Below are 15,885 nucleotides of genomic sequence, written 5' to 3' on the forward strand. Positions count from 1 at the left end.
ATCCTTATTTGCTCTAGCTCAATGCTAAACAAATGGACTGCTCAAATCAAAAGAAGAAGAAAGACTTGCATTTCTGTAGCCCCTTTCACGACCTCTGGATGTCCCAAAGCACTTTACAGCCAATGAAGTACTTTCGAAGTGTAACCACTGTTGTACGAAATGTGGCAGCCAACTTGCGCACAGTAAGGTCCCACAAACAGAAATGTTGTAATGACCAGGTGATCTGTTTTAGTGATGTTGATTGAGGGATGAATATTGGCCAGGACACTGAGGATAACTGCCCGGCTTTATCCTCATAGCCCTGAAAAATGTTCCTCTTCGGGCATATGTCCAATTCCCTTTTGAAAGTTGCTATTAGATCCTCCTCATCTCCCCTCGGATTCTTTCGCCAATGACCTTAAATCCGCGTCCTCTGGTTACCGACCCTCCTCACAGTAGAAACAGTTTCCCCTTATTTCCTCTACTCACGCAGATAATCTGTTTTTAGTGATGCTGATTGAGGGATAAATATTGCCCAGGACACCAGGGAGAACTCCGCTGCTCTTCGAAATCGTGCAATGGGATCGTTTACATCCACCTGAGAGAGCAGATGGGGCCTCGGTTTAACGTCTCATCCGAAAGACGCACCTCCGACAGTGCCGCGCTCAGTCAGTACAGCGCTGAACTGTCGGCCTAGATTTTTTTTTTGTGTTCAAGTCTCTGGAGTGGGACTTGAACCCACGACTTTCTGACTTGGAGGCAAGGGTGCTGCTATCAACTGAGCCATGGCTGAGCGAGGGGGTGGAGAGGAGTTTGCTCATTGAAACGTATAAAATTCTAACAGGACTAGTCAGACTAGATGCAGGAAGGATGTTCCCGATGGTCAGGGAGTCCAGAACCAGGGGTCACAGTCTAAGGATAAGGGGTAAGCCATTTCGGACAGAGATGAGGAGGAATTTCTTCACCCAGAGAGTGGTGAACCTGTGGAATTCTCTGCCCCAGAAGGCAGTAGAGGCCAATTCATTAAACATATTCAAGAAGGAGTTAGATATATTTCTTAAGGCTGAAGGGATCAAGGGGTATGGGGAGAAAGCAGGGACAGGGTACTGAATTTAGATGATCAGCCATGATCGCATTGAATGGCGCAGCAGGCTCGAGGGGCCGAATGGCCTACTCCTGCTCCTATCTTCTGTGTTTTTATGTTTTTGCTGCCACACGGGCTGTGGATAGTAATAAATTACGGCAGATGCTGATGGGGCCAGTGTTTGCCTTGCTTGGACTCCGGTGCTATGGTTCGGTTTTGGGCCCCTACCATTTTACCAGACAATGATACACTACCGACTTAACCTGGTGTCGAATCTGCACATGTACGATCAATCAAAGGCCTGTTTGTGATAAGGTATTCTAAAAATACTTGACAAATGATGAGAGATAGATGACAATGAAGGAAACCAGAATTTTTCTGAATAAACAAATATTTTCGACCTCGCAATAATTCATATAGACTTGGTGCGCCAGTACATACATTTCTTTGGAGCGCAATTTTGGGCAACAAAAATGAATTTAAATTTTCAGTGTTGTTCCTTCAGTTTTCCCATCAAATTCAATGTGATTCCTTGTGCCAAAGTCCATAACAACAACAAAGCTTGGATATTTGAGATGCGCATTTAAAGCAAAAACAGAATGGGTGCATGCACCCCATGCCGTGGCAGTGAACCATAGCGACCAACAGGTCCCCTGTCTGAAACAAAATACAGAAAATGCTGCAAACACAGCATGTTGGTAAGGCTTTTTGATTTTCAGATTTTTGCACCAGTATCTGCATTTTACCCTCAACCAGTCGAGTCCTCCATTAGCTGCGAAGGCCATGATGAATTGCTCGAGTATCCCGATGTACTTGCACAATCTGCTTCCACTTGTAGCACATGACTACTCAATCCCTGGATTCTGTCATCACTACGGTATCTACTAATACTGGAACATAGGCCACTAAAGTAGTTGAAGCATCAAACTGATGTAGTCTCCTTAAGGCAGGACTAACGCCCGATCCCAACTGAAACCAGTTCTGGTGACTACTAACCAACAGCATGGCCATAAGCAGAGCCCTTGGACTCTGAGTTAAAACTACCTACAATGCTCTGTGGCAGTTGTGGCCAGCAATGACTCTCCTAAACACGATTGATAATGATCCCTAGAAAAAAAATCCAAAAAGATGGCTAATTGGATGAAGTGGTTTTGGTGCCCAAGAATTGATTTTGCCTGGCCTACTGGACTAGGTTTGTCCCTACGAAAATAACAAACAATGGCTTCCATTAGTGCAGCCCAACACCTTAAGTGACGGCTTTTTGACCAATCTGGACAATCTGAAATACTGCTGCTGTTTGCAGCAGTTTACTACTCTTGCCCTAGTGACAGGGGCTCAGATGTCGCATTCATCTGGTTCAAACTCTTTTTCCCCTTGGATGGAATTTTTTTGTGATTATGCCTTTGAAGCACCGTGGGAATTTATAACCAGGCACTTGAATTTCTATAGCACCTTTTACAACCTTAGGATGTCCCAAAGTGTTTCAGCGTCGATGAAATATTTTTTATTTTGGTGGTATTGGTTGGAGGGTAGATGTTGGCCAGGACACTAAGAAAGCTCTCCTGCACCTCTTCAGATAGTGCCATGGGATCTTTTACATCCACACTGAAAGGGAAGCCAGGCCTCAGTTTAATGTCTCATCTGAAAGATGGCATCTCCCAACAATGCATCACCCCCTCGGTACTGCACTCACATCTTTATCTGAGGAAGGATGTCCTTATCTGAGGAAGGATGTTCTTGCCATGGAGGGAGTGCAGCGAAGATTCACCAGGCTGATACTTGGGATGGCAGGAATGACGTATGAGGAGAGATTGGGTCAATTGGGCTTATACTTGCTGGAGTTTAGAAGAATGAGAGGGGATCTCATTGAAACTTATAAAATTCTAACAGGACTAGACAGACTAGATGCAGGAAGGATGTTCCCGATGGTCGGGGAGTCCAGAACCAGGGGTCACAGTCTAAGGATAAGGGGTAGGCCATTTAGGACAGAAATGAGGAGGAATTTCTTCACCCAGAGCGTGGTGAACCTGTGGAATTCTCTACCACAGAAGGCAGTAGAGGCCAATTCATTAAATATATTCAAGAAGGAGTTGGATATATTTCTTAAAGCTAAAGGGATCAAGGGATATGGGGAAAAGGCAGGGACAGGGTACTGAATTTGGATGATCAGCCATGATCTCATTGAATGGCGGAGCAGGCTCGAGGGGCCAAATGGCCTACTCCTGCTCCTATCTTCTATGTTTCTATGTGTCAGCCTCGGTTATGTACCCAAGTCCCTGGCTTGGAGCTTGAATCCACAACCTGCCGACTCGGGCAAGAATTCTGCCTCTGATCCAAGGCTGACTCCTATAAAATGCACGTTTTTCTTGTACATTTGTAAAGCAGAATATTCTAAATTCCCTTCTCGGAAGGATCTGTTTTGCGAACAGGTAGAAACCCCATTAAGAAGTTCTGAGAAAGATCAAAGGCTGAAGATGTGGGTCTGAGAGAGCCTGCCCAGCCTAGTCTTTAAGATAGTCAAGCCAGAGAAACTTCCTTGTTTCATTTTGTTTTTAAACCACACTGGGTGGATAGACAAGACCTTGAAAAGGCTGTTCCAAGCTACTGTGGTTCACTGACTTGAAGAACTGTTTTTGCTTACAGTGACATTTTAAATATTCATGACGAACGTGGTTTCAGGAATTTGACATTTTAATTTCTTCTGATTTGGAATCTCATGGGCATTTTATAATGGAAAATGAGCAAATGTATTTTGATACCGTTCAGCAACTATAATCGATGAATGTTTGTGTGTTGAATAACCAAGTTTATGGTAGGATAAAGGGTTGACAAACTGGACTTTGTGATTTTGTTTTTCAAACATTCCCGTTTTAACGATCCAGCGTGACTGGGAATGTTGGCATCTGGAAAGAGCAATGACTATTTTTAGGGATTTCCAAGGAGACTGGACCAATATAAAACCACCACCAATCAGACATGGCCAGAACAACAGGATTCAAATTTATTTGCCACTTTCGGGGAAGAAGATGACTTGACTTGAATTAATAATGGGCAATTCACAGCTGTAATGATGGACTTAAAAACTGCAGGTGCTGGAAATCTGAAACGAAAGCTGAAAATGGTGGAAGTACGTAGCGCGTCAGTTAGCATCGGGGAGAGAACAGATAGTGAACGTTTCAGGCTACTGCCCTTTGAGTTAACAGCCCTACTCGAAGGCAGAACTTTCACAAAATATTTCGGGGTTGATCAGGCGTTATGTAGGCCGAGCCCTTGCAACTCGTATGAGCACTCAACCCGCTGGGCTAGTTGACACAAAATTAGAATACTGGGAGGAAAAATACAGTCAGGGTGGTCTATTGAGAAATTGTTGGCTGCTTTCCTGCTCGGCCATAATTTCATCCATCAGCATGAGATCACAATTGGCTTCAATGACTGGGTGCAGTTTGATGAGATGCAGGGTGTGTGACATGAAAAGAAAGCTGGTCAGAGGCAGCTAACACATGCCCGTATCCAGCGAACCACAGATAGGAGCAGAGCAGAGCCCCTTCACTAAGATTACTGGGCAACAGACAAGAGGTGCAATGTAAGGTAACCAGGCAATTAATTGGGGCCGTGACTTCACCCAAGGATATTGAAGAAACACCAAAATGCAATGGAATGCGGAATTATGTCGTAACTAATAAACTGCAGCACATGTCTGAGCACATCTCCCCACAGAGCCATCCGGGTTTTTGTATATCTAACGTTCCCCTTCTCCTCCCACCATTCCCAGGTTGGAAGACGCCATAACTCAATTTTTCCTGCAGCACAGCCTATGTTCCCTCTAAAGGATCTGTAAGCTCCTGCGTGCTTAAAGTCACAGGCCGCGCAGTGAGCTGGAGCGGGGGGAGGGGCCCAAAACTGAGCGAGCGGGTAAAAATCATAGCGCTGAGAGAATGGCCCGGGACCCTCAGCATCGATCGGAATTGGAACGTCGTTTGGAGAGAGCCTGGAACCCGGCCAGCATTATCTCGGACTGCTGTTGACTAATGGCGGCCGCAGGACCCGCAATTCTCTGCGCTCCAGCAACCGCTCTATCCACCGCGCTGATTTCCCCATTGAGAGTGCGCATGCTTCCCCAGTGCTGCGGTGCATTCTCGAACGAGAGAAACCGAGTCGGACTCGGTGGAAACAGTTGAAGAAAGCGGGAGGCGGCAGCTAGGATGGGGGAGACACTGGAGCGGCGATTTAATGGTTCCGGGGCCCTTGCCGTACGCCCACTAGGCCCAGCGGCGCTGATTCGGGGCCTGAGATGCACACTCGGTGACTTGTTGCCGAGGCTTGCACTCGCCCCTGCTGTTTCCTGAAGCCGCACCGCACAGACTGGCAATTTCTGGCCGCACTTTGGAACAACACACCACGGTAGCCAATCGGAGAAAGTTGAGAAGTTGAGGACCTCAATATGCGTGCCAGGCAGGAAAGGGAATACAGTTATATTTTTATTATGTTGTATTTGGAATATATTTATTTTTAGATTAACTATTTATAATAAATTATCCCGATCTCTAGACAGCGAGTGTCTTGGTGAACCTCTTCAGGCAAAACTTTTTTTTAAAGTTTCAATTCATGTGGTGTAATGCAGACGAAGGTGAGCTGTGGATGTGTAACCCAAGAAGACGATCCTGAACTGGAAATGTTGGTGTGAGTGAGTGTCTGATTAAAGCTGAACAATACCAAGGCGGGAGTGGAAAGGAAAGGGAAGCACTTTTTAATCTTAAATTAGGACGCAGTTCTACAGCCGGTTTTCCTCCCATGGAAAGTGGTTTTGGGTGCACTTCAATGAAAAAGTGGTGGTATAACCTGAGAGACAATTGAGGGTACTAAAGGTGTGAGGCATGAATCTCGTACGGGTTTATGTTTACGCCGAGTGCATGGTAACTCCAGCTTTAGTTTCTCACCACCTTCCAACAACTGTTGGAATCAAAGTTATTGCTAATGTCTGGTGTAATAATAAGAAAACTTAAAGAATAAGTAATTTAGTTCATCACGTGCTTTCCTTCTACCAATAATATCCAGTCTATTTGTTTTTGGGATGAGACGTTAAATCTGCTTCTGTGGTTCAGATGGATTAATAAGGGACAGCCAGCACGGATTTGTTAAAATCCACACCTCGGGAGCCTACTGTCAACAAGTGCAGACGTCGACGACAAAGTCCAACACCGCCCTCAGTGTGCCAGTGCAGCCTTCGGTCGCCTGAGAGAGTGTGTTTGAAGACCAGGACCTCAAACCCGGCATTAAGCTCATGGTCTACAGAGCAGCAATGATACCCGCCCTGCTGTATGCCTCAGAGACATGGACCATGTACAGCAGGCACCTCAAAGCACTGGAGAGGTACCACCAACGCTGCCTCCGCAAGATCCAGCAAATCCATTGGCAGGATAGGCGCACCAACGTCGGTGTTCTTACTCAGGCCAGCATCGAAGCTTTGACCACGCTCAATCAGCTCCGATGGACGGGTCACATTGTCCGCATGCCTGATAGGAGACTCCCAAAACAAGCGCTCTACCCGGAGCTCTGGCACGGCGAGAGAGCCCCAGGTGGACAGAGGAAACGCTTCAAGGACACCCTCAAAGTCTCCTTGAAAAAATGTAACATCCCCACCGACACCTAGGAATCCCTGGCCCAAGACCGCACAAAGTGAAGGAGAAGCATCTGGGAAGGCGCCAGACACCTCGAGTCTCTTCGCCGGGAGCAAGCGGAAGCCAAGCGCAAACAGCGGAAGAAGTGCACGTCAACCCAAGCACCCCGCCCACCCGCCCCTTCAACCACCATCTGCCCCATCTGTGACAGAGACTGTAGGTCCCACATTGGACTCATCAGTCACCTGAAAACTCATTTTTAATGTGGAAGCAAGTCATCCTCGGTTCCGAGGGACTGCCTAAGAAGAAGAGGAGTTAAAGTCAAATCGTATCTGACTAACCTGATTGAGGTGGCATGGGACGTGAGAGACTTTGGCCAGAATGTATGTTGAAGTGAGATTCCTTTTCTCCAAACCGCAAGACATAATGGTGGTCATGGTTTAATTGCTAATCCACGTTCCAGGAGATGACCTGGACAATTTTAGATAGTTAATGTGAACTTGCTAATAGTTGCTAATGTGTTGGTTTTGGTGCCTCTGTTGTTCTGGCCAATCTGCCATTAACACCTCACATGGGTTGACTCCCGACCGTCTGTATTGTTCTACTCCACCATTGTCCTGACTAGTCTCCAACATTAGCATATCATAATAGTATGATAATGACCCCGAGATGGTGTGATTAACTTTGATGGGACACCTGACACAGCAAATTCTAACATGTGTAATGTAGATTTTGTAAGCTGTGACATGTTAAAGATTAAATATAGCCACTAATAACTTTTATAAACCGAAAAAAACCCAACTGATTTCATGATATCCAGGAGTTGGTCTGATTGTCTCATGATTTGAGATGGTGGGGTGACAATATGGCATTACTGTATATATGCTTTTAAGTGGTTGCTGTTGCTATCGTTGTAAAACTGTTATTGTAAAATTTGCCCACGGACAAAAAAGGTCGCGCTCAAAGGAGTTTGGCCCGCTCAGTGCAAAAAAAATGAGAGGGAACATTAAGCACAGCCCCTGTGGATTGTTACAATGTTGATATCTACTCTTGCTCAATGTAAGTGTTTTACAGTGAACGGGTATCTCATATGTTGGTGTTTGACCAGGTCTGACACTGAGCATATTGACTGCACCTGCTGCTAGATGTTTTATTTGGTAATCCCAGTCTAAGTGACGATTCTGAGTGGGTATTGTTAACAACAGCTCAGTTTCCACCTGCATCAGTTTTTATTTTAACAAAGTTCAAGTCAGTAAAAGAATGATTTAAGTGGGAAACTTGAATCCTTTATCTAAACAATAACCCCACTAAGGGAAGAACTCTCTCTCAAATTATGTTTCCTAACTTCAGAGACCTGCTGAAATCTGTTTTTGCCTGGTTATACCATTAACCTCTGGCAGCTTTTCCATTCATGTCACCTACACTCTGCAGTGTCCTGAAACCTTTCAGTTCACAACGTTGCTGTATTGAATGTTAATTGTGTTTTTTCCCCCCTATGTTGTCTAGTGAGGATCATTTACTTCTAAGAGCATTAGGATGTATTGCAGCTTACTATAACCACAGCAAGGGCTGGATGTATGGAACAAATGGCGATATCTTGCTAGTTTAATGTATGGGATTGGATATTTGCTACGTATATATGATCATTTTCATTCTCATTGCAGGTGCTCGTGAATGACTTTTTCTTGGTGGCCTGTCTTGAGGACTTCATCGAGAATGCCCGTCTCTTCATTTTTGAGACGTTTTGCCGCATTCATCAGTGCATCAGCATCAGGTACAGACAGTTCTCAATCGCACAATTTTCACAAAGGGAAAGTCTTGCAGCAACAAAACATTGAGGGCTTCAGCTGGTCATTCCCCAGAAACAAGTCCTGTTAGAACCTAAGTATGGGCAGTCTAATGGTGTTTGAGAAAGAATTCTCCTTTTTAAGTGAGCAGCTCAACTGATGTGGTTCCCAATTAACTGACGGGCATTGGGCAGTGGTCATGAAATCTTCCACATATAAACTTTGCTTTCAGACGTAAGTTTTAGCTCCCAACATATACATACAGCCGAGAATGTTACTACTGTTCGAACAACAACTTACTGGAGCTCATTTAATGTAGCAAAATGTCCCAAGGCAATAAAAACATACAAAAGCAAAATAGTGTGGCTGCTGGAAATCTGAAATAAAAGCAGAAAATGCTGGTCAGGCAGCATCCGCGAAGAGAGAAACAGAGTTAACGTTTTAGGTCGATGACCTTTTGTCAGAACTGGAGAAAGTTAAGAGATGTACAGGAAACTTTTTTTTAAATCCGGCACGGACGGGACCGACGTGGTGCCGATTCATCAAAAATTCCGGATAACTGAACGCTATAGTAAAAGATACGGAGCTGAGGGTTCCGTATAAAGCAACAAACTCTGTTGCTTAGCAACAGCTTCAGAACAATGGGCACAAGTTGCAAGCGTCTCTGTAGCTTAGCAACAGCTGCAGCCACGCCCTTGCACAGCAACAAATGGAGTAAAAAAAGTAATAAAAGTTACCTGAACCTACTCCTGAATTTTGCCGGTTAACCGAGATTTCGGGTTATTTAGGTGCCGGTAAATCGAAAGTTTCCTGTAACAGATTTTAAGCAACTGCAGAGAAAGTGGGGAGGGGAGGGGAGGAAAGAACAAAAGGGAAGGTCTGTAATCAATAACATTTTTGACACTGAGCCACAGAAGGAGCTATCAGGAGAGATGACCAAAAGCTTGGTCAGTGAGGTAGGTTTTAAGGAGCATCTTAAAAGAGGAGAGAGAAGTAGAGAGGCGGAGAGGTTTAGGGAGGGAATTCCAGAGCTTGGGGCCCTCCTCCTCCTTCAGGCAGCTGAAGACATGGTCGCCAGAGGTGGCGCGATTAAAATTGGGGATGCTGAAAAGGCCAGAATTGGAGGAGGGCAGATATCTCAGAGAGCTGTAGGACTGGAGGAGGCTACAGAGATAGGGAGGGGTGATTTTATAAGATCTATTTTCAACTAGGGGATTGAGTGGAATGTTGGAGTTTGAAAGAATTCAAATTCATGGCCTGGATTTGAATCTAGGCCAGATGGGGATCCTCTGCTCCTTGATGCACCTGCCCCTTATTTGCTGTCAATGTGTATTGTTTGATAGGAGTGTGCATTTGAATGAAACGTGCTGTTTCAGTCACCGGCTCTGTTTTTCTCCTGGAGCTGATTTAAGAGACGCGACGGCTCAAGTTTGCGTGAAGTAGTTCTCGATGCTTCAAATTTAATGATCACGTGATTTTAATAGTATTCGTTGGAGTGGGATTTGGATGTTCTCCTCTTGCTAATATGAACTCAAAATATTTGCTTGTGATTTGGTCTTTCAAGTTAGGAGTTACATGCACAGAATCTGTTAAGTACAGATTTCCTCGCTGCTGCGGTATTTTGTACCTTATCAATGATGACCAGAATGGCCACGTGTGAGCTGATGGGGGTGTATATATCGTGGCTCAGTTGGATATAACTAAGTCTTGCAATCTGTAATACCCAAGAAAATCAATCTTGAAATCTGTTGACTTATGGTGATGATAAAGATCACTTGATGGGGATCAGGTGTTAAAACTGCTGGTATGTAGGCCAGTTTAACCCAGGCATACTTCTCTCCTCCTCCCCACCATATGTGGGTTAGAAGACAGTGAAATAATTGTATTTAAACTTGGGCTGAAATCCTGAAAGGAATGGAGAGCGTCTCTCTCCTCCTTGTGTCTCCTTTCATAGGGATGATGGGATGCTTCAAATCAAAATGGGAAATCCTCCTTGTTTTTAAAAAAAAAAAATCAAGATATTTACTGAATGTTAACGTTTTGCAGAAATGCTCCTTAACACATCTGCCCCTTGTTTCCCGTTGATTATTTATTTGTTTGATGTGAGTGTGCATTTGAATGAAATTTGACCGCTGTTTGAATCACCTATATGCTCTGTTTTCCCTCGGAGCTGTTTGAGGTGCGGCTGATTCCGACAGGCTTGTGACTTATTTGTAATAATTGGTGTAATACAGTTGCAGTATTGGAAGCAGATTGCCTGGACTTTACAGAGCCGAGCTATGTTCGACACCACAGGATGCATGCAGTATTTGAACTTGACTTGAAGTAGCAACTGTTAAACTAATGCTTAACATGCATGTGGAGTCGCTATAAATTACCTAATGAAACACAAAAAAACGGAATCAGTCTCCCTTGTTAACTAGTACGATAGCAAAATACTGCAGATGCTGGAAATCCAAAATAACAACAGAAAATGCTGGAAAAACTCAGCAGGCCAGGCAACATCCGTGGAGAGAAATTAGAGTAGACGTTTTGGGTCGAAACCCTTTTTCAAAACTGGAAAGGAAATGAAATAGATCGAAAGGCAGGGCTGGGAGAGAACAAAAGAAGTGAAGAGACATTAAGAGGTATTCAAAAGCAGACGAGATGGTGATAGGACTAGTGGAGACAAAAGACGGCTCTAGATTAGGTGTGAAATGTTCTGGATGAGAGACAGCTGCCATGTGGGAGAGAGAAAAAAAAGTGCGGGGGGTGCGGGGGAAAGGGCCAAAACAAAGATGTGGATAAAATATAAGCAAAAATGTAATGGGGGCAGGGATTATTATCTGAAATTGTTGAACTCGATATTGAGTCCGGAAGGCTGTAAAGTGCCTAATCGGAAGATGAGGTGCTGTTCCTCGAGTTTACGTTACTATCCTTCTGCGGTGGCGGGGGGGGTGGGTGGAGGTGTTAGTTGAATTGTTCGAAGTGTCAGGAGCTTCAAGATATAAAAATAGAAAGCCTCAAACTCACTTACTAAAAGTGTGTATGATTTGTTTGGAGCTAAGCAGGCGACAATGACTAGATAGGATACACTGATTTGCATCACTAACCACACAGTTGTAGGGGTGGGGTGGGGCACAGGGGGCGACATTTCCTTAAAGTAATGCAGCCCGTGAAAAATGTCTCCTAAAATTGTACAGGGGTATATTGAAGAGCCTATTTTCTGTGCATCAGCCTGCAGCCTTTCAAAGCCATTAAGTGCCTAATCTGAGCTGCTGGTTCATTTTAATTTTAGGTAGGTGATCCGGGCCCAGGTGCCCGAGTTCTACTGCCCATTAGTGATGGTCGTTGACGCCTGTTCACTGATATAAAGCAGCAGGCACGAGTGAGAACTATTTCCCCGAGTCATGGCTCTTTTTAGTTAGTTGTGCTTTTAGCGTTTCTAGATTAAGGGAGCAATAAAATGGATTAAAATTTCTGAAGGCAGGTCCTTTGTTCCAGGGGGATTCATTCAGGTGTCGGTCTGTTACTTTTGTTAATGGACTGGGCGAGGGGCACCCGAGCATAGAGGTGATCGGACGTTCGCAGATATGTTTAGAATAGATCGTTTATAAAAAAAAAAAAAAAAAAAAAAAAATCTGTGTTTTATTGAAAACCCTTTCACAACTGTGACCAACTGCGCAGTCCTTGTTGCAACAGTTTGTTTTTTCAAATAATTAGGAATGCACGAGTTCTTGGAACATTTTATGATGCAGATTTCCTGTCACGTTGCTCACGTCCAGTTGAAAGATGGGACTTTCACAGGGAATATTATGTCGTGTGTACGACGTTCCCTCTAAGCTGCGCGGCTGTCTGCCGGTCCCGGGCGGGACTGGCTCTTCCAATGTGAAATTTCGCCATGCGCGAAACTTTGAGTGGGCGGCGCAGCCCGTTAAAGGGACCGCGCACCCAAAATAAATTAGGTAACATTGGTCGTGTAATAGGTTTACTTGACTGATTCCTGGAATGGGGGAATTGATCCCCGAGGAGAGATTGAGTGGACTCGGCCTACATTCCCTAGAGTTTAGAAGAATGAGAGGTGATCTCATTGAAAGTTATAAAATTCTTAAGGGGCTTGAGATGCTGAGAGGATGTTTCCCCTGGCTGGGGAATCTAGAACCGGGGTCATAGTCTCGGGATAAGGGGTCGGCCATTTAGGACTAAGATGAGGAGAAATTTCTTCACTGAGGGTGGTGAATCTTTGGTATTCTCCATCTTGAATATCCTCATCGACTGAGCCTCCACAGCCCTCTGGATCAATCGATATTTGGACTCTAAGGAAATCAAGGGACATGAGGATAGCGTGGGAAGTTAAGGTAGGAGATCAGCCATGAGGGCAAATGGCCTACTCCTGCTCCTATTTCTTATTTTCATATGTTCTAATACAGAAGAGATGAGCCAGAGTATCCCTTTTAAGGTAGCAAAGTTTAATTGTTGAGAATAAACAGTCGGCTGATCAGTCAGTGTCTAAAGCCCTGATTATAACTGAGCCTCTTGAGATCTGGACGCATTTGGGCTGGAATCCTGATTTACACTCCGGCCCGACTGTACCCTGGTCTCGTTGGGCGTGTTAACTTAAAATCAGGGCATAATTGTTTGATTTTGTAGATTGGAAAGCGTGTGTGAATTTCATGGATAAGGTCAGAAATACCTAGCATTAGCACTGTGACTGGCATTCTCTTAAATTTGTGTTGCCTGTGTGTGTGTGTGTGTGTGTGAGAGAGATTTGTGCATACTGGACGCAGGAGTTGGTAATCTGCCATTGTTCACGGCTAGGTTTGGGCCTGGGGCAAGGTTTCAGCTGCTCACCTGGCCTGTCTCTTTAAGGTCACTGTTCACGTTCTCCCTATGGGAATCCCGGGTAGCTAATAGCTGCTTGTAAATTGCTGAAAGCAGCTAGGGGTCAGTAAATTACCTGTAAATTGTAGGTTCCTGGTCAGAAGCTTTATTTAAAGAGATGGTTTTGCACCTGTAACAGTGTGATGAAAGGTGCACTAGTTTAAGACTATTATATAGATATTAACATGTCCTCTTTAGCACTGTTCACTGTGTCTTGAGATAATGGGGGCCTTGTGGGAGTAAGAAGGGGTCCACTTGCAAGAGATCTCTGCAGACTGTGCGCTGCCATTTTTGTTTGGTTCCTGGAAAATAACTAGTGTTTTCCCTATCCGAAGCAAGTAGATAAATGCCAGCTATATAAATTTCTCCAGCCAATTTGAGCGAGGTTTTATAAGATGCCATCAAAAATAGAAAAGATGAAACTACCGTGCATCTTTCCGTTGCCGACCATCTCTGCAACAGTACTGTGTCTTGTAAATTACTGTAAATAGTTATTTTTTTTAAAGCAGTCAAGCAGAGGTGAATGGGGGCACGGTGGCATAGTGGTTAGCACTGTTGCCTCACAGCGCCAGGGACCCGGGTTCAAATCTGGCCTCGGGCGACTGTCTGTGTGGAGTTTGCACATTCTCCCTGTGTCTGCGTGGGTTTCCTCCGGGTGCTCCGGTTTCCTCCCACAGTCCAAAGATGTGCGGGTTAGGTTGATTTGGCTATGATAAATTGACCCTTAGTGTTAAGGGATTAAATACGTGGGGTTACGGGGATAGGGTGGGATATGTGTCGGTGCAGGCTCGATGGGCCGAAATGGCCTCTATCTGCACTGTGGGGATTCTGTGACCTCTCTTTGAACTGGAAGAAATTGCATTTAACACCACCTGCTTTGTGATATTCTACAAAGACCAAAATGACACTATTAGTCACTCTCCCCTCTTTCCGCCCCCCCCCCCCCAAACACACAAGAGTTTAACGAAGTAATACTTAACAACTTAACATCAAGTTTTCGTGTCAGGTAATTATATGTTTCTGATAATGCATGTTTGTGAATATCTGTGCAATAGGCATTGACTGGATGGAATAAGCCGAGTGTTGGCAGAATCTAATTGCGACAGTATATTCGATGGTGTACGTCGTGCAGCACCTTGGCGACTTTGACAGCTGGGATTTTGGTAATCCTACCCTGATGATAGATGACCTGCTGAATTGTAAATGGCAAGTTGGGAGATTACATTGAGAGCGCAAAGTTATAAATGACCAGTGCAAGAGAAAAGTTGTATAGAATGAATACAAGGTCGATCTCGCCCCCCTCGCTCTCACTCTCGCCCCCTCGCGCTCTTGCCCCCCTCGCTCTCGCCCCCCTCGCTCTCGCCCCCCTCGCTCTCACTCTCGCCCTCTCACCCCTTTGTGCTCTCGCCCCCTCGCTCTCGCCCCCCCTCGCTCTTGCCCTCTCGCTCTCGCTTTTCTCTCCTCTATCTCGCTCCTCCATGTCACCGTCCCATCTGTCTGTTCTTCTCGGATATTATATATTTATACATATCTCTATACCCTGCTCCAAAAGCAGTCTGAGAAAAGGCTATAATTCTGCACTATCCTCCTGCACTGCTTCTAAAATGATACTGACATCAGTATTATAACTTAGGTATGAAATGTTTTTGGAAGTTTTCAAATACCATCAGTTGTAAAATGGACAGTACAGAAGTTATTCAAATCTGAATTCATTTTAGTTTTAATTCACGATATTAGCTCAAATTTCACGGTGACAAAAATCAACATTAGTAACATACTCCAAGGTCTCTTTTTAAGCCAAAACAATACTGTTTTAGGAAATCTGCTATTATCAGACTGTATGTTACACTGAGGCAAACATGTTGTAAAGGAAGTGGTAGTGTTTCACAGAATCACAGAAACCCCACAGTGCAGATAGAGGCCATTTCGGCCCATCGAGCCTGCACCGACACATATCCCACCCGATCCCCGTAACCCCATGTATTTAATCCCCCTAACACTAAGGGTCAATTTATCATAGCCAATCATCCTAACCCGCACATCTTTGGACTGTGGGAGGAAACCGGAGCACCCGGAGGAAACCCACGCAAACACGGGGAGAATGTGCAAACTCCACACAGACAGTCACCCGAGGCCGGATTTGAACCCGGGTCCCTGGCGCTGTGAGGCAACAGTGCTAACCACTATGCCACCGTGCTTCTATTTTATGTTCTGGATTATCAATGAATTGCAGTCAACTTGTTACCTTATCAGTGGGAGTTTTTCGGTAGTCAGATGCATGAAGGCTTCTCCGGGTTCACATTAACTTAGCACAAGAAAATAAATCACTTAGAATTATATCAGTGCCCTTCTTTTCTGTCTTTAATGAGGTTCTGTAAGCACTGGTTTGGACATCTGTAGTTCATTCCTTTTGAGTAATACCTGGCCTTAAACAGAAACACTTGACATCTGAAACATTAAAACAGGTTTCTCAACCTTCAGGATTGATAGCATCCTGTTAATCAAGCAGTGCAGCTATAAAATCAAGTAACAGTTCCCTGTCTTTGTAATTTGGCTG

At 44.7% G+C, this 15,885-nt stretch overlaps 1 protein-coding gene across 2 annotated transcripts in view; it reads left to right on the top strand.

Annotated features, from left to right (window-relative positions):
• The window catches only part of LOC147115297 (eukaryotic translation initiation factor 3 subunit E), a 178,107-nt gene that overhangs the window by 114,265 nt on the left and 47,957 nt on the right, over positions 1-15,885 (top strand). For both annotated transcript variants that reach the window (XR_015079108.1, XM_085993719.1), the window contains exon 10: positions 8,346-8,455. Coding sequence is in view for 1 of the 2 variants with exons in the window: in XM_085993719.1 (XP_085849845.1) it covers positions 8,346-8,455 (110 nt within the window). In the remaining variant the exon portion in view is untranslated. The remainder of the gene's footprint in view (positions 1-8,345; positions 8,456-15,885) is intronic.

The sequence above is a fragment of the Somniosus microcephalus genome, chromosome 7, assembly GCF_052327205.1.
Source record: "Somniosus microcephalus isolate GS21.2 chromosome 7, FLI_Smic_1.0, whole genome shotgun sequence".
NCBI classification, from domain to species: Eukaryota; Metazoa; Chordata; class Chondrichthyes; order Squaliformes; family Somniosidae; genus Somniosus; species Somniosus microcephalus.